The sequence below is a fragment of the Pomacea canaliculata genome, linkage group LG12, assembly GCF_003073045.1.
Source record: "Pomacea canaliculata isolate SZHN2017 linkage group LG12, ASM307304v1, whole genome shotgun sequence".
Taxonomy (NCBI): Eukaryota; Metazoa; Mollusca; class Gastropoda; order Architaenioglossa; family Ampullariidae; genus Pomacea; species Pomacea canaliculata.
This window is the reverse complement of record NC_037601.1, coordinates 4,115,599-4,143,243: the sequence shown is the minus strand read 5'-3', so window position 1 is coordinate 4,143,243 and position 27,645 is coordinate 4,115,599. Positions and strand designations below refer to the sequence as shown.

General features: G+C 39.7%; 2 protein-coding genes and 1 long non-coding RNA gene across 5 annotated transcripts; 1 reads left to right on the top strand and 2 right to left on the bottom strand.

Moving 5' to 3' along the window:
* Positions 1-2,119: 2,119 nt before the first annotated feature.
* Positions 2,120-18,844, top strand: LOC112577316. The gene is made up of 6 exons (XM_025260372.1): positions 2,120-2,184; positions 2,814-2,860; positions 5,492-5,517; positions 12,194-12,274; positions 16,299-16,459; positions 16,739-18,844. The coding sequence occupies exons 1-6, from the start codon at positions 2,120-2,122 to the stop codon at positions 18,201-18,203; spliced, it is 1,845 nt and encodes a 614-aa protein (XP_025116157.1). The 3' UTR covers positions 18,204-18,844.
* Positions 8,614-9,981, bottom strand: LOC112576722. The gene is made up of 3 exons (XR_003101890.1): positions 9,731-9,981; positions 8,893-9,088; positions 8,614-8,637 (listed from the first exon to the last, which is right to left on the bottom strand). It is a non-coding gene; the product is annotated as an uncharacterized LOC112576722 (long non-coding RNA).
* A 244-nt stretch (positions 18,845-19,088) lies between the features above and the next one.
* On the bottom strand, positions 19,089-27,635 carry LOC112576718 (integrator complex subunit 10-like). Of its 3 annotated transcripts, XM_025259386.1 has the most exons (17): positions 27,453-27,635; positions 26,863-26,930; positions 26,134-26,237; positions 25,595-25,734; positions 25,184-25,265; positions 24,604-24,756; positions 24,143-24,311; positions 23,594-23,748; positions 23,161-23,239; positions 22,576-22,727; positions 22,084-22,166; positions 21,812-21,877; positions 21,461-21,514; positions 20,912-21,088; positions 20,298-20,460; positions 19,793-19,889; positions 19,089-19,658 (listed from the first exon to the last, which is right to left on the bottom strand). In XM_025259386.1, exons 1-17 carry the CDS (start codon positions 27,597-27,599, stop codon positions 19,505-19,507), a joined length of 2,043 nt encoding a protein of 680 aa, XP_025115171.1. In that variant the 5' UTR covers positions 27,600-27,635; the 3' UTR covers positions 19,089-19,504. The 3 variants fall into 3 exon arrangements, with proteins under 3 accessions (XP_025115171.1, XP_025115172.1, XP_025115173.1); XM_025259387.1 differs by lacking the exon at positions 21,461-21,514; XM_025259388.1 differs by lacking the exon at positions 21,461-21,514 and having other exon boundaries at positions 20,912-20,968.
* Between the last annotated feature and the right edge of the window lie 10 nt (positions 27,636-27,645).

The window sequence follows — 27,645 nt, the reverse complement described above, 5'->3', positions numbered from 1 at the left end:
AAAGATCCACAGCCCATCTCCATCTAAGAACACATGTGGTTCGGCAACAAACCCGATCTTTGGCCTTCAGGGGGTTGTAACTTATGAATCAGACGTACATTCATACCCTGGGATTCACTTTAATTCCACTCAATACCTGCAGCTCATGCAATCTCTTTGTAGCTACAGGTGTGGACAGGAGGACATCTCGGTAGCAGCCGACCTCCTGGGTCTGCGCCTACTTCGGGTCTGGAGCTAGTCGTTAGGTAATCTTACCTCTGTGTTATGACATCAACTCATCAGAAGTGTAGGAAGGACACGTCTTTCTTTAGAACATTCATTGTCTGAATGTGATTAAAGAAGGAAGGAAGAAAAAATGATTGACATTGGATTCTTTGTGAGCCACCAGGTAAAGGGGCAACGAATGTGTGTCGATCATAAGAACACTGAACTCACGCCAGTCACGATCACAACCACAGGTCGGGTCCTGTCCAGAGAACATAACTGAACCCTCGTTTTCTCCTTCCTTCCTTCCGACACCTCAGACACGACTTTATGACAAAATTACTCTGTTTGTAAGAGTGTTCGTTGTAATTCAGCGCGTGCTGGTACATTAAGGGCCCCCATTTATTTTTCTCGACCCTCGATTGTAAGTTGACTTCGAAATACTATATCCTCTTTCCCAGGAGTCATGCACCTCAGTTGTGAGCTGTGAGCATCACAGTATTTCCCACTCCGTAAAAACCAAGCAAAATAACAACAATAACAATCAACCCTAACCATAAACATGACAAACTGACAATTCTCTACCTCCTCACAGCCAGAAAATAGCAGAACTCTTTTTTCTGACTAGACCACATTTTTCTGTTTATTGTGCTCGAACGTGGACATGACAGAGTCGAATCCCGAGCTGACAATTTTCATTAACCATTCACCGATACTCGTTAAAACCGTGGTTTGATTTCAGTCGTGCTCTGTTTCGTTAACCCCATGACCTCTTGTCACGTGGCCGCGTGCTTCGTGCATCTAGAGATGTCACAATGCCGAGGGTATGATCGTAACCGTTCACCAGGAGACGACTCCTGCCGCACTCCAGATCTCTCGAGAAATCGTGGCGGGCAAAGCCTGAGTGCTCTTGTAGTCTCTCCCCCTCCATCCACCCGACACCCCTAGAAAAGTCGAGCTGGATATAACAGTGTAGAGCTCTCAAGAGCTTTAAGCCCGCGCAGCAGTCCCGCCTGCATCTGAAATGAAATAATAAGAGAGGAGGGTTTGCACTCGCGGGTACAGGACGGCCACCCGTGTCGTGGAGGCGTGGGACGGACGCACGCCAAGAGGAAACGTGTCGGTGATTTGTCCAAGACCGATTGTCGATACCAGCTTTCATTTGCAGCTCGATGAAAAATTGTCACAGGGCATCCGCAGGGCCTGGGAAACACAAGTCTGTGTGCGTGAGCTTTCCTTTGTTGGCCGTGCAGGCGGCCATGGATCCTCTGGACTGAGATGCATGCTCACACATACGTGCTCTGTTTCAAACATTTTTGCAATTATTTCTTCGGCTGAAACCAGCGAAAGAAGTGGACACGCGTAAGGATAGCTGACAACATGAAACAAAATGTAATGTGGTTCTGAAAACAATGTTTCAAGGGACAGAAAAGGGAGGTGAACACTCCGAATTTCTTATCTCCAGTTCGTGCGCCGTCCTACTTTTCTGGTAGTTGGCTGCTACATTTGCCAACAAACCGTAGGCTATGGGTTCGATGTACATGGGAACTGCACTTTTTTTGGATGACCCAGGAAATTCTCTGCTGACGAGTAATTTGACAAAGTTCTGGACAGTGAATGAGTCCCTTCCGTCGGTTTGTACGCAAACAGGGGGAATATCAAGGTAATGACAACAAAATGTGTGTGTGTGTGCGTTCGCGCCGATATGTGTAATTCTGGTTAGGTTGCTTGGCGAAACTTCCACCAATTTCTAAGTTAATAAAGTTTTTTTTTAAAAAGCTTCATCCAGTTTAACCCTATACATCTATGTATCTACCTGTCCCTCAATAATATTTCTTAAACAGCTACAATGTTGAGTTGTATACCATTGACAATATGGTAAAGACCTTGTCTTTAAAGTGATGCCACAGCAGCCATGTCTATGACATCACAGCCAGCAGGATCAGGTTTATGTTGTGATCGTTGTGATGTCACTTCCAGGTGAGAGGGTGAGCGTTTAAAGTATGTTTCTGCGATTCTTGGAACAGTTTTTAGAAACCACTGAGCGCTGACTTTATTTTTATGTTTTCTGTCTCCAGTCTTCTCAAGTCCACTGAGACAAAAGCCCTCGATGGAGGGAAGTTCACATCAAGGATGAGTCCAGGTGCAAGGAAAGTTGGGATTGCATCGAGAAGCTTTGCGAAGCTGGACTTGGTAGGTATTTAAGGTACATTCAGTGAATAACAGAACAAGAGTGAGAGGGAAAAGTCTGAGAGACTTACGATACTGAAAATAATCATATTTGAAATACACGGCATGTTTTGGGAGCTGTAGTAGGTCCTTCCCGATGCTTGCTGCAACAGGAAGCCACCTGAATACACCTGAATAATCTAAATACATTTAAGTAACTAACATTTTCTTAGAAGTCTGCTTTTTTGGTGGTCTCACCTTAATGAGAAGTGTGTGTCCACTCTAACTTGCTTGTTTTTATTCTAATGATTTGTTTTCTAATTCACAATCGCAGACCACTCTGAAGAACCTTGGCTGGTCCCAAGCATCCAAAGACGATGATGTACCTAAGGTTCTGCCGAGGGTCACTACAGCCGCAGTTCCTTGTTCCACCGGTGAAGGAATGGTGAGAATAGCCACAGTGCAGGACATTCGAATGGAGAACCAGGTTTGTCAGACCTGATTATTTTTGGTATTTTATCTTGTCTACATGCTTTTGTACTTCGATAATTTTATTTTATTTGGCATGTTCTCAGACTAACTACTTTTGTCAACATTAGATAAACATCTCAACTAAAGATTACATCTATTTAATGTGTCTGCTATTTAAAAACATTTCCCTGTTGACATCTCAGTAGTTATGTAGCTAAAATATACTTTGTACAAATGCTCACGGATAGGCTTACGAGAGTAGTCATTGTTGCGTATCGTCTTAGAACTCAAAATTACGACGAGGCGACAGGTACCGGTACAGTAGATATGCTGTCGGCCAGATATCAATGATTTTATTTACCACCATATCTCTCGAAAGACAGAGATGTCGTTACTCATTCATTCCTTGATTCATTCGCCTTCTCATTCATTTGCAACCAATGGTAGTCGTCCAGGGAGTGGGTGGGACGGACGCGGCGGCTGTGAAGACTTGCGACAAAATTCTTTCATGAGTGTTTGTATATCATTGTTTCTCATATGCAAGAAACACCCATGAAAGATGGGATGATGCAGAAACACTCACGAAAAAAAATATCTCCTTGCCATGTTCTTTAGCACGTGTTTAAGATAGGAACAGCGCTTCATGGTACTGTTTCAGTTCTTGTAACAAATGTTTATTTCGATCCACTTTGATTTTTGTTGATTTGATAAAGCATTGGTGTATTTGAGCAAGTAGCTATTGTTACAAAAATATTTTTTTTAAAAGGGCTAGCAAAAAAACAAAAGACAAAAAAAAAAAACCAATAAAAATAAAAACCCAATAAAAAACCAGTGATTAGATTACTAGGGTAGATAATGAACCGAGATATACAGCTAAGTTGATTAGAAAAAAGTACCATCATTATTAACTTAAAGGTTCTTAATGAGGATGAATTTAGTCGCAATGAGTCAATAAAATAAGATTACAAGCTCGAATTCAATGCAGGTCCTTTGGAAGAATCATAAGCAGTTGGAACAGAAAGATATGGCATTGTTCCCTTTGCAAGAAAGTTCGGTATAATAGACCACAGTACCTCCTGACTTGTGAGAATGTTTGACCTAGCAGACAATAATACAATCCATTTTATAAGGATATAGCAGACAATAATAGAGCCTACAGTATAAGGATGTTTGAAATGTTTGAAGACCATAGCACCATCTTCATTGCCCTCCCACTTGCCTGAAGACTGAAGCACTACCGCCATGAACATGAGCTGAACACGAGCTTCAGACCAGGGTTCTTGTCTGAGATCGCCCTCCTGACACTCACCGGCTTACAGAGACTTATCAAAGGTTGAAGAGTTGTTTTCATCGGCAGATTCTTTATCGACCTGCTGGAGGGTCTGAGCCCCGCGTTGTCATGGTGCAACAAGCTACAAATAAACGGTTTGTCATAGGGCTGGCGGACAAGCTGGCCGGCAATTTGTCAACCGTCACCGCCTCATACAGGAGGATTAATAATAAATAAAAGCTGCAGAAATAATTACGAGGCCAAGCGGTCGGATACACTGGGTTTCAGACGGCTTTACAGAAGAAAGTCTTGTATCGACTTGTTTTTGTAAGGCTGTCAAGTTTTGAGTCACATTCGACTTGAACAATTCGACAGTTTCCAATGATCATACAAACAAGCTTGCTTATATTAGAAATTATCTATTGAATCCACAAGAGAAAATATGTCTGTCTAAATTAATTTCTACAATAAAGATCGAAATGGTTTGTTTCATGACATATTTGAGTACAGAAAGACAAACTTAGGGAACCACTGACGAATGAACATTCTGCCAGGTTACCAGAAACCTGAAAAATTTTACAGCTCCTGGATTTCAACTTGTTCATGATCATTGTCCATCGTACATTCCAGCATGCGTAGGAAAACAAATGTAGGTCTTCAAGTGCCATATAAGGTAAAGAAATGTTCACACACACACTGACACACACACACACACAAACACCCGCACATGCACACAACGGGATGGAGATGGTGTCCAATGACCCCAAGGTAAAAGACATCGTCGTGGCAGGATTGAGGCTTTCACCTAATCCCCTCGACAAGCAAATATTGGTTGAGACCAAAATGATTTAACGCATGTGGACATTTCCGTCTGCTTTCGCTCTAACCATCATATTCACTAATAATTTATGAAGCGTTGCGCAAGCATTGTTCAATCCCACCCCACCCCACACCCCACATCGATCATCGCTCCTATTGATTACCACTTCGCCAGTCACCGAGAAAAGGTCGTGAACTTTCTCCGTGTTTCCCCGAGTTATGAATGTGGTCAGGCGTGATGTACACGCATTTTATTTCTATTCCTCCTTTTTTTCTTTCTGTTTTTGACATCAACTCCTACTTCCTTCAAAATGACTTCGGTTGTGAAGCAACTCTAACCATAGAAACGGATGTGCAAACAATACTGGTATCCTTGTTTAGATGGTTATGGAAAAAAAGCTTTAATAAAATTTGACATTTACTGTTTATTGAGATTCGTTTGGACTGTCTTAATTAAAATTAATGTTGTGCTCTTTATGATCACCTGTCTCTCTGTGTTGTCAGTCCACTTTCTTCTATTCACACCCATTCATTCACAAATGCTTCCTTATTTTTCAGAGAGCAAGTTCTATAGGCTGACAAAAGTAAGTACAGTACAGCTCTCAATGTTATAATTATGATTCGATAATTAGATTGTAATTGTTACATCCTTCCATGTTCCATGCACGCATTAACATGGTTTAATATTGGTTTTCAAAGAAATAGTGAAATGTTGAACACATGAATGCTTCTGCTTCAATGTCACGGAAATCGCAGTATTAAAGTTTGTCAAACATTTTTATTGGGAAACGAGTTTACTGTTGCCTGTCAGCATCAAACCTTCTTGTAAACTTTTTCTCTTGACATTTCGAGCCATCTTTCCTTCTCTCTATATTTATATATGTACGAATATATCTATATTTATTTGTGCACGTACATATATCTCGATATTTACACTTGTACGAACATATGCAGTAAGGTGTGCAATGATTGATAAACAAGAATTTTGTAGGGTATAGAGTACTAATTAGGAGTGTTTGTGTTAACATATTTCCTCCCCTTGGAGACCGAGGACCTTATTTCCGTGGGAAGCAAGAACATTATCTATTCAGACAAGCAGTAGTCTGGTTTCACGCTCGACTGATTATAAAAAAGACAGTCAAACAATAACCCAGCAGTTCGTCATTAATGTGGAAAATATTCGCGGTCTTTGAACATGAAAAGAGTTTTGAATCGTGACGACTGCGGTCCCCAGTGTCCTGAGACTTGAACCACACGCCGAGAACTGGAACTCGGTAGACAGGAACTGTAATGTGCAGAACAGGTAATAAAGTGATGATGATGATGATGATTGATGATGATGATGAGGATGAGGAGGAGGAGGAGGAGGAGGAGGAGGAGGCCACACATATGGACTCTATGGAATCAACTCTTACATGTATGAAGACATGGTTTGCCACTGTGTGCCGGTGTAGACCTCACAACAGCCTACCCCTGCTGTATATTTATCCCGGACAATCAGTGTTGAAGATAGGCGCGACTGGGAGGGCTGGCGGCTCGAGATCGGGTGGGGGTGAGGGTCAGGTGGGGTTGGAGGTCGGCTGGGGTTGGGGTGGGGTATCATGGCGGCTTACACTGCGTTGATCAGTGGCGTGTTGCATAGCACGTAGCGAATCGAGCGAAGCTAGCCTAGCGAATCTAGGGGTTAGCGAAAGCTAGCGGTCCCTGTGCAACGCAGTGTAGCCGGAAGCCAGAGTTTCAAGATGGCCGACTTACGGCGAGTTTGAGTGAAGTCTTTGTTTTGCAAGCTACACCCCGCCATGCTGTGGCCAACCCGTCGCAAATAAATATCGAGCTTTGCGCCCATCTGTCCACTGAAAGTAAATCAGGACAATAATTGAAAATTCCAATGCCCACATGATCGGTTTCGTCGAAGTCATCGTTCCAGGATACTTGACCATACCAGTTCAAAATCTCACTTCGAATGTTGCCGGACGCCTTTGATGTAAGTTAACGTAATAAAATAAAGTAAAATGTAATAAAACTTAATGAATATAAATAAAATGCCAAATCAATTTTAAGGAATGTGAACGTCCAAGATATATTATATATGCATAAATGTATCCACTACACATATCTATAATAATGCTCTCACACACAATAAACACAAACTTTCATAGAGATCTTTTGTGAAATTTTTTCAGGCTCTCCAGGCTTGGATTGAGCCTCATCTGCCACAGCAACGTGGTTCAACAATAGAACAAAGCTGCTTGCCACCTTGTGTTACTGGCACCAAAAATCACCCTCCAGAATATATTCACCTATATTTGCCATACCACGTCTATAGCAAAGCATCCATCATCAGTGTCTGCTTTTCTCTTCCACCAACATTTATTATTTCATTATATAATTTGAATATTTTGCATAAATATCTCTTGCATTTGTATCAACACCCATAATTTCTTTCCCCATGCAAATTGAGTCTACATGTCTTTGTGTCACCATCATTAATAAGTTGTCCACCATGTGCATATATTATCTATGTGCATTTATATTTATGATTGGTGTGATTTTGCAGTTGTGCTTATATGTTGTCTACATACTGAAGTTGACACAGCAGCAGCAAAGTATTGTCATACACCATATGGCTGTGTATTTTTCATCACTGTGTACAGTTCTCTCCCAGCAACCTTTATTATTTCCATTGCATAATTTGAATTTTTTTATACATATCTCTTGCATTTGCATCACCACTATGATTTGTTTTTATTCGTGTAAATTGAGGAGTGTGCGTGTGTTTAATTCCTGTCACCATCCTTAATAATTTGCTTTGTCACCAGATGCATGTCATGTTCTGTGCTTTTCAAATGAACTAGAGTGTCACTTTTCGTGTTTAGCTTTGATGCAACACTTTTCCAGTTATAATTTCTCATTTGATTATCATGTAATGTGTTTATCATATAATAAATTTTCATTTGATTTTACTAATTCATGGTAGAAACAAGTGTGCTTCATTGTGTACATGATTATCAGTAAATCAGGATTTTTGGTTTTTAACGGTCACAGTGAAAAAAAAAAAACCATTTGTAAGGGCGTGTAAGTTTTTTTATTTAGTACTAAAATCAAGACACTGACAATATTCTTTATTCAGTAGGGTCGTACTAATAACGATACTGGGAGAGTGAGGAGTCTCCTGAGACATTCCTTGCTGTTCTTGCTTCTTTGTAGGGTGGCACATTGCTGGGTATTGGAGATCTCGGAGAGAGTGTTTACTGAAAAATAAAATATTAATGAATTATGACCAATATATGGCATGGAAAACCCAAATATGTCTATCCTGTATGCCCATGATAACTGCTCTTGCTGGAACAGTGCATGAATACAAAAAGTTCCTAACTGAGCTTTTTACATATCTAGACTCATCTCTTTGTGGCAGAACAGACTTTTGTCACTACCCTCCCCAAATACCTGTAGGAAAAGAAGCATTAAACAATTAATAGTTGAACTGTCAAATGTTTTACTAAATATGGCTATACTAAAATTATGCTTTACTTGCTTATTTATATATTAAATGGTTCACTCACCTTTTACACTCCCCAGTGATGATGATGTCAGTGGTGGATGAACAAAGGTCTCCTTCCAAGATTTCAGCCATTCTGGAATAGAAATTCCATCGTGATCTTCCCTGGCCCGTTTTCTTGTTGAAATCTAATATAGCTTTGTACCTGTTGGGATACAAGTACCAAATATGCTTACATATCATTATGTATCCAGACTAATTTCACACAGCTACCAAAAAATCTCTACTAAAGCTTGGTTGATACTGGTGGGGTCTTGTTTACAGGCTAAATGAATGAATTGTGGTCAACAAATAAATAAGAACTTGCACAACCTTAAAAACCTGCGATGTTTTGTTTCTCAGATCTATGGAAAAATGTTGCACTCTAAGACAGAAAGCCAATGATTTTGTAGGAACTCACCATATTTTCATATTGCTCCATTTTTTTCTCAAGTGCTGCTGGAGCAAAGTGGCATCCTGAGGCTGCCATTTCCGAAGCAATCCTCTTCCATACCTCTATTTTCAAGTTGGAATTGCAAATTGTTCCTTATGTTCGGCATAAGTGTCCATGAGGAAAAGTACTGCCCCCTTGGTCCATTGATTTCCCACATTCATTTCTGTTAAATATGAATCAATTAATCAGGAATAAAAAACAGGAAAATAAAAACCAGAATAACATAGTGATATGTTTAGTAAATGCAACAGTATCAGATTCAAACTTAAAGCTTTGATTCTAAACATCAAAGAATAGGGTAGTTGTACTATTTATTCTGTTGGAAGGATAGTTCAATAATGTGCACAATATTTTCATAGCTGGGTTATTTGTGAAAATAATTAAAGCCTTCCATTATAACAGCTCTTCATGCATTTATAACACTGAAAAATTACCTTTATCACCACCTTCAGCCTTTCATAACTTGAGATAATAAATTTTGGAACTAGAAAGCAGAAAATTAAAACACACACACAAGAAGCCGGTACACGCGGAGACTGCAGATTGGAGGATACTGTCGGGGCTACAAGTTGTTATAAAATTACTCTCGCTAAACATGTGAATATTTTGTCAACCTTGATAATAGGGTATTTTAAATAGCAATCGCTAAAAGACACCACTTTGTACACGGCCTTAATCGTAAAGCTCGTACCCGGCAAACGCCAATCCGACTACACATTGTCTAAAATTGCTCCCGCTACACAAATAAATATGTTTCCACATAAATAATAGAGTATTTTATTACTTATCATTAAAAGATACTTACCACTTTGTATCCGGTCCAATACTCCTTTTTAACGGGAGCATCAAAGAAACTCTCATCTGCAAACTTGAAAGCGACAACGATGTCGGCCATTTTGAATAGCAAGCGTAGGACCTCCAAAGGCCGCTAGCTTTGCTACGCTAGGGGTCTAGGTTCGCTAGCTTGTAGGGGCGCGCTCTTTACACTTCCGGCTAGATTGGCTAGCTTCGCTCGATTCGCTACGCCTATGCAACACGTCTCAGGGCTTGGCCTGCTCCCACTTGTCAGGCGGGGGACAATACCGCCTCCCCATAGAGACCGACACTCAGTCGACATCAAAGAAGTCCCCCATGGGCTGTGTTCTGTTGAAATGTTCTTTGTAACCCTTTGTCTCTGGCAGGTATATCGCACTGTACCTGCATTTATCCTTTTATAAGATAAGCTGAATGAAGTAAAATACATTTAAGTAAACAATCACGAAAAATTAACAAACGTCAAGAGTATCCGCAGGTCGGTTAGGACGCAGATAAGCGAAAAAAAAAAAAAAAAAAAAAAAAATCAGGAATAGATGTATTCTGAACATTTTCGAAAATATGAAATTTGTTTTTATTACTAGACGGGTTTATTGCGGAGTTGGTGTCATAGCTGTGTGTATTATCTCTTTGAGACAAAACTTTGTCGGGAATATATATATATACCTGATAGAGAACTATAAGACTTACACCGGGCTCTTGTGTTGCTGGACACCAGAAATAATTTCCAAGATCAGACGAAGATTGCTATACTCACTGCTTCACAAGGAAATGGCGTCTCTTCTTCACTAGTTGTCCAAACTCTTGAGGACTGCTTCCCTTCAATCCCTGATAATAAAAACGATAATTATAGAATAATAATATAACCGTAGTGTTACAAACAACTAAAGTCTGAGTTAAGGTGAACAAGTATAATGGAAATACAAGGTAGAGAGAACACGGGTTCCAGCTCCTGACCCCCTGACTATATCACATGACCTTTCATCTCATGAGAACGATGTATGTTATTTGTAGATGAGAGGCAGTATCATGGAGCTACACATACCTCTATGGTTATTTCCTTTTTACCTCTTGTACTGGGATCCGAACCCAGGCTACATATTCAGCAGGGTGAGTGTGCCCAGGCTGCTCATGTTTGGACATTACACGACATTCCTCAGTATTGCCAGAGTGGGAAAGTATTGTTGAATACGAATACCACCCTGACTGACATTTCCACTCGATAATTTCAGATCGGGTGGCCAGGGGGTGTATAGAGCCTACAGAAGGTTTCGCATGGGTATATAGACGTACACCTGATTGTTTGAGTGCACTCCATCCACCCGCCCCCGCAGGATATACCTGACTTTGTTTGATCTGTCTTCACTTTCACTGGGTGCCTAGCAGTGTCGTCGCACTCCCCTGAGACTACCCGTTACTGACGGGGTGGCCGGTCTCCTACATGTTTATATCCGCATTCGCTCAGTGACTTCCTGTGGAGTAGACACGAGTACAGCAGACAGGATTCATCAGACGAGTTAATTAACAAAAGGTGAACTCAATGAAGCAAGCATGTATGTTGAGGGCTGCTGCACGAAGGGACTTGTGAGTAACGCCTTTGAGGTTTTCAAAACTTGAATTATGGTTCTTTGCGTGAGAGGAGTTGTCGTGCTGTGAGCATGGAGTCGCAATGTTGTCGCTGTTGTTTTTCTGTGCCTTGGCAATGACTGGCGCCTTGTCGTTGTCGGACAGACGGTGTAGACAACGACTGACGTCAGCACAGAGTCGTTGAGTCGTTGAAACATGTTTTCAATGTATTTATTCGCCGTCTTGCGTGACGTCTGTGCTTGGCTAAAGGTCGGCTTACACTGCGCACTAAAGGCTGGCTTACACTGCGCGCTTTACAAACGCAGTTACTTTATTTTGTTAAAAAAAAGTTAAGCTATAAATAATACTCTCAGAGTTGTAGTAAAATCTTTTTTTTTTTAAATTTTTCTGTACACTGTTGCTCACAAATTTTGTTCTCGTTTAGAGTTAAGTATTAAAAAAACAAATACACCCTAGCAAATCATGTAGATAAAGCAAACTGCTTTAAAATAATTTAAAAAGGAAACTTTGGGGATGACAAATGAGGCGTATTTATTTAAACATATAGTTCTAAAACGATAAATGCACTTCAGATGTTTGCAGAACCACTTATCTTTAAACCCTTCCGCTCCATGGAAAATGTCTGAGGCGAGTTATTGTTTGATGTTCAATTACTCTAAGAAGAATTTTAGATAAACTTAACTAAAACCTTGATTATTCTAGTAAAAATACTTTCATTACCAAAGACATTCGCATGCTCAGTTGTTAATGCAGGGTTTTGAGGTTGTGGAGATGTTACTCATGTATGAGATTACCTGAGGTAGAGTGCAGAGAAAACAGACACCAAGGAATGCATTGTTTTATCTGCTGTTATCGGTGTTGTTGACAGGTGGAGTTCAGGAGACTTACTGAACAAGTGCGGGATGTCAGCAACGACTTGAAGAACAAGCTCAGGAAGTCTCCTGTCGAGGTAAGCAGGTGTTTCCTCTCAGGCTCGTCTAACTTTTTAAAATTTGCTTTTTCAGACACCTGTTGCAAAATAATAAAAAAATTGGGATAAACTGGAAGATCTATTTCACATGCAGCTGATGGTGACATATTGGCCTGTCATAGCAACAGTGAGAACTGGATGTTGTGGGTTCGAACCTTTCAGTCGATACCTGGCGTGTGTGGGCGATGTTTCTGATGTGTTGTGCCAACAGCTCTCAGCACGAGGCAACAATTAGCCAGCAGTCCAGCAACATCCAGACGGCCGTCTGTCAGTCCTCCCATTGTCTCCCCAGGTGTCGCCAGATAACACCACCACCAGCTTAGCAACACCCTCGACGCCCTATAGGGAGATGGAGGGAGAGGGCGGGGGTGTACAACTATGTAAAGATGAAGTCTAAAACGAGAGATATTCTTTTACTCCTGTCACTGGAAGAGAAGTTGTAGATAGCTCTGTACACACTTGTGTACTCTGAATTCAAGTGTCAATATAATGTATTAGCTTCACTTTCCGTCGTATTTCTGTCAAAATTAGTTTTAGTAGATGAGAGCACTGCTTCAAGGAGGGATGTAGATGTCCAAGGAGAGCTACTGACAGAATTTTATTTGTTAACTATGACATAGAAGAACCCTTACTGGCTCAGTAAATATTGTAAACATTCCGTTCTTTTCAGGTATGATTATGATTACAGAAGAAAGATTGAAAAAAAAAAACCCCAACTTTATACAGATTAATTAAACACAAACGGAAATTCGTCATTTCAGCAAATTAATGGTTGTAATCTGTATTAGTTTAGAAACTGCGAGAATTGTCCAACTGTACATTTTTTAGAAGCAAACATTTCGCCAGCTAAAAGACCCTCCCACCCAGGTTTTGTAAGTTAGTTACGATTCACCGAAGCATGAATTGTACTCAGACCCACGAGTTATCCGCTGTTAGGCCTTCCCTTAGCCCCTGTTGTGTCTTCTTATATCTGATAGACTTCTTTTTTATCTTGCCACCCGAGACTGCACATGGGTAACAGGACCCAAGGTAGCGCAGACCTTGTGTAAACCCTCCCCCGGCTGCTTTGGGCACGGTGGGTCAGTCATTCACTCTTTTTGTACCTTGTGGGGACCTTTGGGAGAAGGAACCCCCCTCCCCCTCACAGGACGGTAAGAAAGTTGAGGGGGGGACAGAGAGAAACTGTACGTCCATCCAGGGTTCTTGTGTTAGTAAGTGCTGACCTGACGTTTAGAAAAGCAAACGGTAACAGTTAATCATGTAGATGGAGTCACCTGAGATATTTCCTTTCATCGTCGCTAAAAACTGCAAGAATCCAATTCGAAAACAAACAAATAAACTGTGGAAAGAATTTTCGCACACTTTGGCAGCCTCCTTCTGGTAAAGCTGGGTGTGTGTCGTCACCGTCTGTCCTGCTGAGCAGCTTCACAGCCACGTCACACGCGCGGTACCTGAGGTTACCTGACGTTGTCTACCTGGCGTTCACCTGGCCCTCACCCTCACCTCCGCTTGCCGTAAGAATGATACTAACGATGAGTTCAGGCTGAGCAGTCGCCGGTGTATGTTGTCTTTCGAAATGGCTTCGAGAAAAAGGTTTCGGAAACGCAAAAGAAAAGTAAGTACATGTAGATAGAAACACCGTGAGAGGTAACTCACCAACACAGTCTTCTGATTGTCGTTCCTAATTAAGGGGACAACGTTCTCGGTGCTCTCTCTCCTACTACTAATAATAGCACTTTACAGGAAATACACAGAAAATATCCCAGAAGTGTGTAGGTTGTACTTTCAGTATGAAGATTAGGGCAGATATCCCAAGCTTCAGCTGAAAGAACCATGGATGGCTTGAGGTTTCTTGAGTTCTTGAGAATATTTTCATTTAACTTGGATGGTAACTGGTGTTTTAGTACTGATTAGGCTCACTAGTGTTGTATTCTTTTATTCTTTATTCCAACTGATCCTGGGATAAGGTAGACAGGTGCGAGGCATGTATTTTCAGCTTGTGCTGCGTTATAAATATTTAACGAATTTTAACAGAATTTTAGACAGAATTACAACTGCCATTCTCGTATGATGTGTTTCCTTCTTTTTGCGAGGTCTGGAATTGTGTAGCTCATTACAGTTCAGAGTTTCTTGCTCAACCACTGATTATCCTTTTTTCTCGACTACGTAAAGACTATATTTCTTCCCTCAAGTGGTCGAATTTTATTCAACCTCGTCACGAGCCTGTCGGTGAAGTGGGAGGGAGGTGTCAAACAGACAATGAAAAGGAAGTAGAGAAACTCAATGAAGGGTGAAAGAATAAAAGGAAAGAAAGAAGCAAGCAGGCTTATAAAGAATTCGTGCTAAGCACTGTAGAAAGGTGGGAAAGGGAAAAGTACAAGAAAGGCAGAGAAAGAAAGATTCTTGTGGGGGAGGTTCCAATGTTTCAAGCTCTTTAGCTGCTTTCTCCATCTCCTACTTCTATCTTTGTATCCCAACGTTTGTTGGTTTCTTTGTTTTGTAATCTGCCCTTTTTTTCTGTCACAGTTTGAAAGTGCTGCTAGTAATTGGCACTAAGAGGTATTCCACGTGTACCCGTGTTAACAAAAACTCCTTGCAATGACATTCAGTCCCAGCCGGCGATCAATGTAAAGCACCCTGATATCGAACCCTTTTCATGTCTACCCGTAATCGACTTCACTTCAATGTTGTACGATGTCCACCTGAATGAGCTTGAAGTGAAGTCTGGATCAGATAGCGACTGAACCATGTCCATAAATTGTTCATGTTGCCGGTGTTCGGCTGTTGATAGCCACCCGCAGCAGTCGTTACCATAGAGACCTTCGCTGGTGTGGGAGCTGGTGGTCGACACCCGTCAGGGAGCAAATTGTTTCTCCTCCTGGGGGTTGTAGTGAGGGGGAAAGCTAGGCACTTAGACAGAGGTGAGGTTGTGTTCAAAGTAGGGGTAGAGGGACCATTGAAAGTTATGTTTTATGTCCCTCAAGTATTGTGTAGTGCCCACGGCGTATACAAGTGGTCGTTAGGTATGTAGGAAATATATAAGTACGAAATCAGTAAAAGCACGTGTTGAGTACTTGCTCTCACTTACAATTTGAGATATATGTCGTTTAAGGCTGGTTCTTGACTAGAAAACTCTCCCTGCCGCCACCAGGTGAAAGGTGGCAGAAAGAGAAAACTAACTCTCATGGTCTAGATACAGTGAACCAGTTACATTTTACTACCCCTGCAGCTTTTAGGCTAAATGTTCTTTGCTGTAAATCTTTACAGAAAATTTATGCTGTGGCTGATTTTCTCACTCACACCAAGGTTGAGAATGAAGATCGAGGGCATAAAAAGTAGGCAGCTTATTGATATCAAGCTTGTAATACGAACCATGCATTACTTTATCAGGCAGAGAAAGGATGTAATGTCAGGAACAATGATCTGTGATTACGCTTCAGGAAATAAACAAGAAAAACGTCTTTTAGCGGACGAAAAACCGGAGTCGAAATGGCACAGATATGGCGTTTGATGACCGTTAGATGATGAAGAAGTAAACAATGGACCTGGCGTTTTCGTCACTTCAGTGTTAGAGTGGAAAAAAAAAGGGAGATGAAAACTTACAGTGAGTTCTGTTATCAGATTTTGAAGTGGACTGGGATAGAATGATCTTACAATAAGGCCAAGTAGCTGAGTGGTTTGATAGGAATTTTTTCAGAGGGGTGAGAAGATGAACAGAAAAAAAGCAAAGAAATTATTCGGCGGGTAGCCTCGCGAACAGGTAAAGCTCTAAAGAGAAATTTGTACGTGTGACCTAATACAGGATCTGAACCACAGTCCTTTCGATTCTGGTTATCCTTTCTGTGACAGCGGGCCAAGACAAAGCACTGTGAAGACAAAGAATTCTTAACACTTCGTCTTGTAAGATCTTAGCAATATTCCTTATTTATACTTGGTTTCATTTAAGTTCTCTTCAAGCGGAATTTATTAACGAATTTTCTTGTATTATTTCTTTGTTTTGCAGCAAAAATTGTACCGTTTGACTCCAGCAGCTTTGCCAAATCCTGGCATACAAAAGCTTCACGATGAGTTACAAGCAAGTCGTCTCCCTTTCCAGACCCGTCAGTGGCGCCACCTGGATGTTCCAGAACAGACGCTCGTCAGGTGTCGTCCGGTCAGCGCCAGGTACGCTGCAGTAGACCATGCCATTGCTTCCCATTAACGAAGACTACAGAAAAGTCTCAGTTTATATTTTTCTAATTCACTTCCGAAGAAAAAATTCTGAAAGGTCTGAATATGACGAATGAATAGTTTCGGATTGATTGGAATTAACAGATATTTCGTTTAAATTCTTTGGAAGGCTTTGCACGGTTTTCTTTCTTCTTCTTCTTTTATATATATCGTGTCAACCTGTTTTTTGTTTGTTTGTTAATGCTTGTATTTTTTTGTTTCTCTGTTTTGAAGGCCAAAAACTGCACACGTCCACAGCACGACTACAACAAACTGCGCACCTCAACGGCCATGTTCTGTCCCCTTGAATGGCAGCCCGCATTCTGACAATCCACTGGAGGGTCGTCTTCCTCGACCGCCGTCTTCGCCAAGACCAGACACCCCATTCGTGACTCCGGGTAACCACGACACGCTGACCCCTCGCGTTTTGTCTCAACTGCTAGTCGACGACTTCCGACCCTCCTCTGCAGCATACGGTGACCGGGTGATCACTCGAGCAGAACGGAAGTGCTCGGCCAGAGGCGACAAGCAGCGAGGCAGCGACGACGCCAGCACGACCAGCGGGGTAGAGAGCGATTCCGGCGAAGCACAGGGCAATGACAGCGACATTGACAAGAAAGATGACGACGATGACGAAGGAGATAGCTCCGACTCCGATGCGGAAGGGTTTGAACCCTCCCTGGACGATGCTCGTCGTCAGATACCGTCAGCGCAGAATATTTTTCAGTTGCGGCCAGAAAAGCTCGACGCCATTTACATCCCGCAGGACAAGAGGGACATGCGGCGTTTCGATTTTGACGCGGGGAATGTAGAACTCCCGCCGTACGAATTCAAGTCCCCTGTACCTGATTCCTTGGAAAATGTCAACCTTCGTTTATGTGCAAAAGATGGCGTCAGTTGGCGGGAGCAGGTGTCGCCAGGTCTGGTGGCTAGCTTGCCGCAGAACGTGGTCGGGATGGTGAATCGTCTGGTGGAACTGGAGAAGTACCAGCTTGTGACACAGGAGTGGGAGGCAAGAAAACTCCGACAGCAGAACAAGAGGCAGTTGTCATCTTCTGGTGGGGGTCAAAACCGCGCGACCAGCGCGCGTGTTCGAGACAAACGGTGTTGTGGACTGTGCCTGCAGGCCGCGTGCGTTGGAGACTGCCCAGAGAAGCATCTGAATGTCTCTGGTGGAGGTCGGTGTGACAGATGCTTTCAGCTGTTGTGCCCTGGCTCGTGCCAGGACACCAAGTACGAGCAAAGGATGCGACTGACCAGAAGCGGAAGTGGAATTTTGGACTTAAGTGACAACCCGCCGCCACTTCCACCACGACCTGTGTCTCTAGGGTGTCACTCCTGCCAGCAGAGACACAACGCGAAGCTCATCAACGCCAACAACATTCTCCTGGGACGGCCAAAGTCTTCCAACTCCACTTACTCCCGCGGCAAGGCTTCGGCAAGCCCCCATGATCTCCGCCCTCTCTCAGCCGCCAGCTTGAATGCTAGTCTTCTTAAAGACTTTGAACGCATGGGGATCGAACCCCAGCAAGTGGCAACTATAGCCAAAAGGCCTCCGTCCAGACTCCGCAGTCGAAACGGCCTGGTGCCCGGGAAAAGCTTACGTTCCAACCGCCGCGAGTCGTTGACGGAGGCTTCACACAACAGGAAACGAAAGTTTGTGTTTAGAAGGCCAAGGACCGCCAGACCTAATTCTTGATGTGAATAAGCCAGACACACATCAAATGTTGAGGTTTGCGTTTCAAATGTGTCATGTCCACGAAGAAACCATTAATACAGTGGCCCACTTCCTATAAGTTTGAATTAGGCGATCTACTTTTTAAGTGGCCCATCCTGTATTATTAATGACTAGACATTCTATTTTTCAGACAATGCTAAGTGAAATATATTAAGACAAACTCAGGTTTTATTTTTATTATGTTGTTTTGTTTAAAATTCCATCTCTATGCCTCAATGTGTTATCAATGGGGCCTGTGAAACTGCATCTGTGACATTGTTAACCATGAATTATGTACAGCAATGCCGCAGGAAAACAAGCTGTCTTCTTTCAAAAGTCTATGACTGCAAAACTGCATTTAAGCTGCGTCCGCTAAAAGGAGTTGTTTATTTTGGGGTGGACAAATCAATGTCATCTCAGTTCATGCAAATCTTTTCAGATGCTTCGAAAGAGCTGGCAGTGCTGTTAATGCGTCCCACACTAAACAATCATGATGACCCCTTCACAAGATATAAACAAATCATGCAAAGGGTTGATGCAATAATATGGGATGTTTATTCTAAAGTGGCAAAGCCTATGGCACTAGGTGTTAATATGTTGAAATAAATAAGTCTTTTACAGTGCATACTTGGTTTGTTTCATGTTTTCATGCAAATCTGAAGTAGCATATTACTGAAGAAAACTTGTCCTTCCCATTTGTCACACCCACACTAATTATGAGACTTTCGTTTATCTTTCAATCAACATTGAGAGATAAACTGGTATTAGTCTTTTATTACTTTGGGCCTAATTTTTACACACACACTCTCACACCATTTCTCTAATAATCCATTCATAAATGTACATGCACACGGATAGTGTGGATGATCTTTCACCATCCTTAATCCTAAGATTGTCTGTAACATAATGGGCTTGAATTGTCATCATCACTTAAGAATTACACAGTAATTAACCCAGGTTCAGTAGACCCAAAACACTCTGCCATTTTGTTTACACTTGCATTTTCACATCCAGCATCTGACAAGTCTAAACATGCACAAGACTACTAAAAACACCAGTAGTACACAGTCAATGTCTTGTACTCCTGTGTCTCTTCTTCTCCTGTGACAAGTCTTACCCTCCATTCAGCTCTTGAATAATCTCACAATAGCTCATGCAGACAGTATCTGCACACCTTCACCTTTGAAGTGTCTATGAAAAGTCTTCAGAGAATCAACACACAACTGTTGTAATATGACAACTTCTTCAATCATGGGACTGAACACCAAACACACCCATCTGCGTCACATATTCTGCAAGAAAGCTGTTCGCTCTTCTCTCAGAAACTTTCTGATGATCCGCTGGCAAGGCTCCTGTAGCCGCCCGACTTGTTTCTCAAGGGCTGCTCGGAAATCCTCTTTTACCCCTTTGTTTACTCCCCTTGTAACTGTTCGCTGCCTGTCACACAAAGATAGATACTGACAAGCTATAGATGTCACAGACAAACAATACCTGTTTTTATCAATGTCTAGTTGTATATACAATATTTTTAAGGACTGTACTATTTTTTACTGAAGTTAAGAGCTACTCACTGCGCAAGTGTCTTGGTGCTAGTTGGCAGTATGTCCAGGTTGATACGACCACCTTCTGCTGTGTCCAGAAAAGCAAACTCCTCCAGTATGTCAACCACTAGACTGAGTTAAGAACTGACTATTGTACCAAAAGTCAGCTACCAACAACTAAGACTGTTTTTACAAACTGGCAAATGCCCAGAAAAAAAGTTATTTACTTATGCTTGTTCATCACAAACTGTGATTAAGCTGTCAAGTTACACAACTTTGGAACATTTAAGAATGTAATTTCTTCCAATGATTTTTGTTAATTGTACAAAAATATGGTTAGAGCTATTTGTTCTCTGCCATAAACACATCAACAAAATTATTAGATTCCCCAGTAGAGACAGCATTGTTTCCTTTACTCAGTAAGTAAAGAACTTCAAAACAAATTAGTTCATAATCAGAACCGATAATAATTAGTGATAAAACAAGGCTTCTGTAAAATTAGCAGAACCACTTCTAAAGTCTAAATAAAGGATACCAAAAACATATGAGAAGAACATGTTGTATGTGAACGATCCCTGCCGCTGAATATGCTTGATAACATTAAGAAACAGAGATTCTTGTTGAGGCCAGTCATTCTGCAGCAAGATGATCAGGTGTGCAAGCACTGCATCAGAACAGTGTGTTGAGTACATTCTTTCCTGTTAGCCAAATGTAAACGAAAAGGACGACAGTCATTATTATGGGAGTGATTAAGGCATGAAAAGGCAGTATCAAATAGTACAATATGGATGACAGGACAATGACACTATTACAAGACTGATAAAGGCAGGAACATGACAACAAATACTCCACAAATATAGGTGACAGGAAGATGACAGTGTTTGTCACAAGATTGATGATGGTTGAGAAAATGTCATCAAACATTAAAGCACATGAGCAAAAGGACAAAGGTAATGATTATTACCAAAGATAAATATTGTCGAATTAGCAATGAAGAGGTGTTGAAGGGATTATTACAAATACTAAAAAAGACAATTCACTCAGTAACTTCATCCAATTAGAAGAAGAATGGATCAGTCTGAGTATGGATGTTAAAGATGGCCTATTGCAAGGCCCATGCTAGATGATAACAGTTTTAAATATGCCTACCTTCAGGCTTGCAACTAGAAGCTGAATACAGTAAGGCAAGATCTCCTTCTCTGTACACTGCAACATAAGCAAGTGTCGACCAGATCCTGTTGGGTTAGGTTTTTCTACATCTTCACAATCCAAACTGTCATTCTCAGGAATGGTCTGGATAAGGTCCAGAACCAGTTCACAGGCCTTCTGCAATTGCAAAATAAACAAATCTTTCCAAACCTTCTTTAAGATCATTAAAATGTCCAATCCAGACATGATTTATCTAACTCTTCCTATATAGTTTGCACCTGCAAATGCAAATGTCTTCATAGCTAAAGCTCAAATGTGTTGTTATCTCCATATTGATTAAACTGAAGTGGTTTTATTTAAGCCCCACTATACTGAACAACATTATAAAGAAAAGAACATCCAAAATATCCAGAAGAATTAAGAAATAATAAAATTGATCATGCTCTATTTAAATTTTAGAACATTTAATATAATAGAACAAGTCCACCATTATTCTGATGGTTGGTTAAAACTATTAAACTATGCTTAAAAACCAATATTAGTACTTACAGAATAGTTCCTCAAGCAATAATGGCAACATGCTCGCTGAAGGGCATAACGTACCTGTAAAACATATGTATAATGACAATGGAAATGCCAGTTTACACAAATTACCTGTTGATTGTGTGCAGAGGCAACCTTATCTTCCTATCCAGTATCTCCAAAGTCATGATGATGGCTATACTATTAACACTGCTGCACATAGCTCTTGATTCACTTTCTTTAAAAAAAATCGCCAAATGTTCTCACAAGTTCTTAAATAATCTCAAGCAGGAAAATACAGGAGAAAGATAATACACTTTATAATAATAAAATATAAGATTATGTAGTGACAGGGAAGAGAAACAGCAGCTTTTGCACCTTCATCTTCCCTGAAGCTGTGTCTAAGAAGTTCTGGATCTGGGCTATAGCATCCTGGAAATTTCCCTGTCAAGAAAAGAATCAGACAACAGAAAAAAAATAAACAATCCCCACTGCATGAGACTGATGAAATTCTTTTAAGAATTAGGAAATAAACACTTCTTAATAAATTCAAGACAGCAGAAAATCTTTGAGACCCGAGGATGTTTAACTGGCTGCATAAGAATTATGGATGACTTGTTTCTTTGCACCTTTACCAACAAATGTCTCACCTGATAGAGAGCCATGTCTATCTGAAGATTGCTGATCCAGGCCCAGGTCTCTTTGTTCCACTTTCCATACAATGACAGGAAATCTGCAAGAATAGTGAATTAGGCAAAATGTCCATGCCAGATGACAAACTTCCTTTTCCAAATGTCCAGCAACTACTTCACCTTTATTAACTATTTACAGCAGCCAAAGAGGTAATAAAGCAATTAATGTAAATAAAAACAGATGCATAATTAACACTCTAGTAAAAGAATAATCTGAATTACCTAATATTTTCATCCCTTCTCCAATTTGTCTTCTTTTTGAATGAACAATCAGAACAAAACCACTGTGGCTGCTGCATGTTCAGCAAAAATACATTGTGAAAGAATCTATGTATTCACAGAGACAAGTGATGAAATGCTGAAATCAACTCGGTTCTACTCTAGTGGCATTACCTGAGTTAGTCTGATGCCAAAGGATTACCTCATAGAAAGAATCTGTAGTTTTATTACCTCTTCTAAGCTCCTCCCTGGTGTTCAGCAGTTCAAAACACTTAAGGGCCATGGTGAAATTGGAGACTAGTGTTTGGGCATTGCTAATACTTGATGAAGGATATATAGGTGGCTGGTTGGAACCATCTGTCTTTTGTTTCTTCACTCTTGGGCTTAGATTTGTTAAAAAAACAAAAAAAAAAACAAAAAAAAACCAGTAAATAAAAATAAGCATGTAAATTATGTTGCAAATAAAAATGAAAATGCCTGTTAAAGCTGGTCAAATGAAATTTTCATATCATCTAATCAGCAATTCAGTGTAACACAGGTAGCAATTGTTAAAATCTTTCAGTATTAACTGTATAGGCCAGTAGTGGTCCTGTACTGAGTTTCTAAGACTCTCAGGTCTCCATGTGTCAAGAACATATTAGAACAAAAAGTTCCTAAGGTTTCAATGCTATCTCCCATGTTGTCTCCTTCCATACTGACCAAAGATAATGATCAGCTCCTAACTCCATTAGCTGTCAGAAATTTTGATGACAGGTAAAACAAAAAATAAAATGTAAAGAGAAAAAAAAAAACTAATCTGTGGAGAATGTGACTCACTGTGGTACATGTTCTTCCATGTCAGGTGGAAATCCTTCTATGAGGACAACTGGAGTTGTAGCCCCTCCTGAAGAATTTCCTAAAAAGTACCAAACCCCCCTGTTTTAATGTATTCTCCTTTGTTGCTTTACCTAACACGATGCTTAACCTATTTTAATAAATCTTTTGCTCACAGAAAAATTCAACTAGAATCTTTATTCCTTTCATTTTCAATTTAAAACTTTAAAATTGTACAATTCCAGAAACTTCAAGTTTTGAATCAGCATACATGAAGTAAATGAATATTTGATAGATCACTTTTTATTGGTAACTGGCTGAAACACTGTGAATAAAAAAAAAAATCATGGTTTTTAAATTAGGAAAGAATATGAAGGAAGGTGTTGTCCTATGGTAACTCTTTATACCAAACTCAACTTTACAATTTTAAACTTACCAGCAGCAATGTTTGCCTCAACATGACTGACGTAGAAGTAAAAACTCTGAATAAACAGAACCACTGCCATGTGCAGAACTTGCTTGTAGCCACCGTCAGAATGAGTCTGCTTGGCTCTGTTGAACTGTGAAACTATATACTGCCACTGGACTTCCCTGTTCATAAATAAACATTCATAAGAAAGAATAGTCACATCAAAATAAAGTAATTGGCTCCATGTTAAGTGGGAGTTATATTACCAGGATAAAAATTACATTGCTGATAAGATCATTTTAGCCCAAATATGCAGACAAAATTTAGGTATTTGACTCACTAGGACTAATATTTGAATTAAATTTAAAAAAAAAGCAAACAAACTAGGGATTTATCAGGTCGTACACAGCTGAACAAGTCTAACGTGAATCAAAATCCACATGCATTTGTATGGATACATTAAATAACACAGAATCTTGCAAAGCATGCTCAAACTTTTCTTTGCACAATCCTTACATACCGAATATAATCTCAGCTGTTGTTTACCATAGCATGTAACTGTTAAATCAACCAAACCTGCTTTTATTGAAGATATCTGGTTCAAATTCCCAATCAAGACAATGTCCCAGCAACAGCAGAAGATTGAAGAGACTGCCCCATGGGTCAATGACTTGGTTTTCACGCTCTAGCAGGCCTGCAACTGGTGGTAGCCGCTTTATAGAGGCCTTGGTTGGTGATAGCAAGTCTGAAATGGCACAAGTTTAAACACTTCAAACACCTTTTGCATATTTTCTTGCTTAGCAATATAAAATCAGTGAATCTAAAACTCTAAGACATTTTTAATCACAAATGCATTAAAGAAACTAAGTAAATCTGAAGACACTGGGCAAATGACTTTTGTAACAACCTATACAATGTTATAGCCAACATGTATAACCTTAAAAGACTTTTTGTTTTTTACATGAATAAAAACGTCCACCTCTTTCTTTACATTCAGATAGATGTAACATTGATAAGTCTAGTGGTGTAGTGCTTACCTGCCCCTACACTACTACTAGGGTCACCAATCGAGGGCTGTGTTACATAACTGATGTAAAACTCTATAGCACGGCGTAACCAGCTGTAAAGAACATCAGCAGGCAGCTTCTGCTTAAGGCCACGGTTTAATAGCAGTGGCATGACATCACACACTGCACACAGAAATTAAGTATACCTTTTTTTAAAAAAAAACCTCAGACACTTTTACAGGTTACACTTTTTTCAACAAGTTTCATCGTTTTCTTTCTGATATACTTGAAGTGTAATAGGTCTTACAAAAATGTGTGAAGCCTTCAAGAGTTGTCTAACGACAGCTGTACTATCCAGAAAAAAAATCCTTTTCAAATTTTTCAGTTTCTATATGCATTGTTATGAGTATTGCTTTATAGAAAATTAAAGATTTTTTTTCTTTGTATATTTGAAAGAGAAATATAGATAGAGAAGTTCACATTGTCTCTTAGAGGCGAAACATAATTTTACGACATTATTTCATGTTAAAGTAAACCTCAATATTATTAAGTAATATAAAAAAAGTCATTGCAAACAAAATCAAGAGAGGGAAATAGCATGATCTCTTACCCAGTAGTTTGCGATAGCAGTTGACTGCTGGGAGTCCAGGAACCTTGGTTTCCTCCATTATTAGCAGATCAACCAGCTTTAACTAAAAGAGAAGAAATTTAAAAGAAACCTCATAAAATATTTCTTATTACATGGCACATTTACCACTCATTTTTCTTCATAACATAGCCTCCTTGAGACAAGGACTAAACTTTCTTTATAGCAACTATCTGATACAAAAGAGTATTTCAACTGCTGATACAGGTCTAGCTGGCTGTAATACTGATGTTGATTATCTATGATGAAAAAGATAGACTATTAATATATAATATCTGCTTTATATGTATTTTTATATTCTTAACTGGTGTATAAATTTCTATAAATAAGGGAGCTAAAAAGATAATCTAAAGACCTTTTGTGAAATTTGCTCACCCCATGTTCTTGCACAAGATTGGGGAAATTTTTCATAGCCAGAAGAAGCAGCCGACATTGTTCTAGGGTACTGGATATCTTGTCAGCTACACTGAGCAGCATTTGGCACTGAATGTGTGTTGGGATTGCAGCAAATATTTCTGATTAAAAATTAAAAACAAATTAAACACTATTGCTGAATAAAAACTCCAAGCTTATGGATGACATCAGATTAGCAATCTTTCCATTTCTTGACAATGACAATGACGCATGGTTGACACAAATTTCTTTTCATTCATCAGTATTAAAAATTACAAGATTCTTGCTGAATGTTAATGGATGGCTACTGATTGTGTATAATATACCCAATAACCTTTTGCTAGCACAATGATAAGTTTGCTATTTTCTAATCTGTTGGTGATTTAAAAGTAACAGATAGGATCTTGCAATACTATAGCACACTTGGATCTCTTTCAAATTTAATTTCACTGATTTGCACTTAAAAGCCAAGCTGATCAGAAAACACGTCCATCTATAACTTTAGCCTGAGGAGGTCTCACCTGTGAGAAATGTTTGGCGCTGGTCACTGGAGTCTGTCTGTAATGCTTCCAGAACATTTTGTACCTCCTCCCATAGCTGACGCTCATTTGGGAAATTTCGAAACCTGAAATTAGTGTGGACTTTTTTTTTTTAATGTGACAGTGTCACAATGATGCTGATTGTTGCCCATAATATATATAGTAACCCTTAGAGTTGATAATGTTTAGTATTTAGCATAAGAACTTAACTGTTACAGACAAATATTTTAAACAAGTTAAAATTGAACTATGTAATTCTTAGCACTATATTAACAGCAGAGTTATAACTTATATATCACTTGTTTACTACAAAGCAGTTAGTAATTTTATAAAGAATATATCCTGGTAATGTCAACAGTTGCCAATGCAGATAATTTTCAGAAGAAAAAATAGAAATAATTACATCAACTGAATTAAGTCATACATAATATGACTGAAAAAACTTGAAAATAATGACAACAACAACAACAACTTTTCTTTTCTGCCAGATTATAAGACTAACAAAATGCACTAAATAAGCAAATGTAAAATAGCAAGGTTTAATTTGTTGTTAATTTTTTTATTATTATGAAGTAAACAGCATACAATGGAATAAAAAAGAGAGCGGGACTTGGATAAGTGGTGAATCAACACATTTAACAAACCAATTAACAATACTGAGATTATTTACCATTCTTAATACATCAATTAATTACACAATTGTATACTTGCATTTCTTCAAGCTGTTTTGCAGCTTCATTGACATTCCTCCCAGCCTTTTCTACTTGATAAGATTCAAACTGAAAAAACAACATTACTTTCATAGAAAACACTAGTTTAATTAAACTAAATTATTAACTAGTTACTATGATGCTGGCTACATAATAACACTCAGACATTGCCTACAATTTGAGGATTAACAACTCTGCTCTGTTCCAGTTTGCAGAAAACCAAATATAAATTTTGTAAACCCGCACTTGAGATTTAGTTAATACACTTTTATTATTTAGCTGTGATTGAATACAGGATTTGGAACTAAGAATTTGAAACACTGAATGATAAGATATAAAGGGTGTGCTACTGTCAATGTTTTTACTTTTTAAATCCATCAAACTGTGGTATCGTCAAGGGTATTTTCACGAGAAGTAGCACTAGTTTGCACAACAGGTTTACCGAAAACAAAATGTAATGTATGTTGGCACTCTTAGTCCCGTTAAGGAACAAATTAGGCAGTACCAGCACTGACTTGTCCCCAGTGTTATTACAGTAATGTCAGTAGAGAAACTGATAAATCTGGTCATTTATTTGGAAGTAAATTTTACCTGTATTACAAAAGATGTTGGAAATAAAGATTTTGCTGTGATAAGCCAAGCTTTAGCCGCGTATTGGTCTGTTTTAGAATATTGTCTGGCTCTCATTACAAGATAATCAACATCTGAAAGGGAATCGTACATTCCCGCTGTCGCCATTTTATTTTACATGTCAATGGTGATCTCCCCTAAGCGTTCTGTTTTG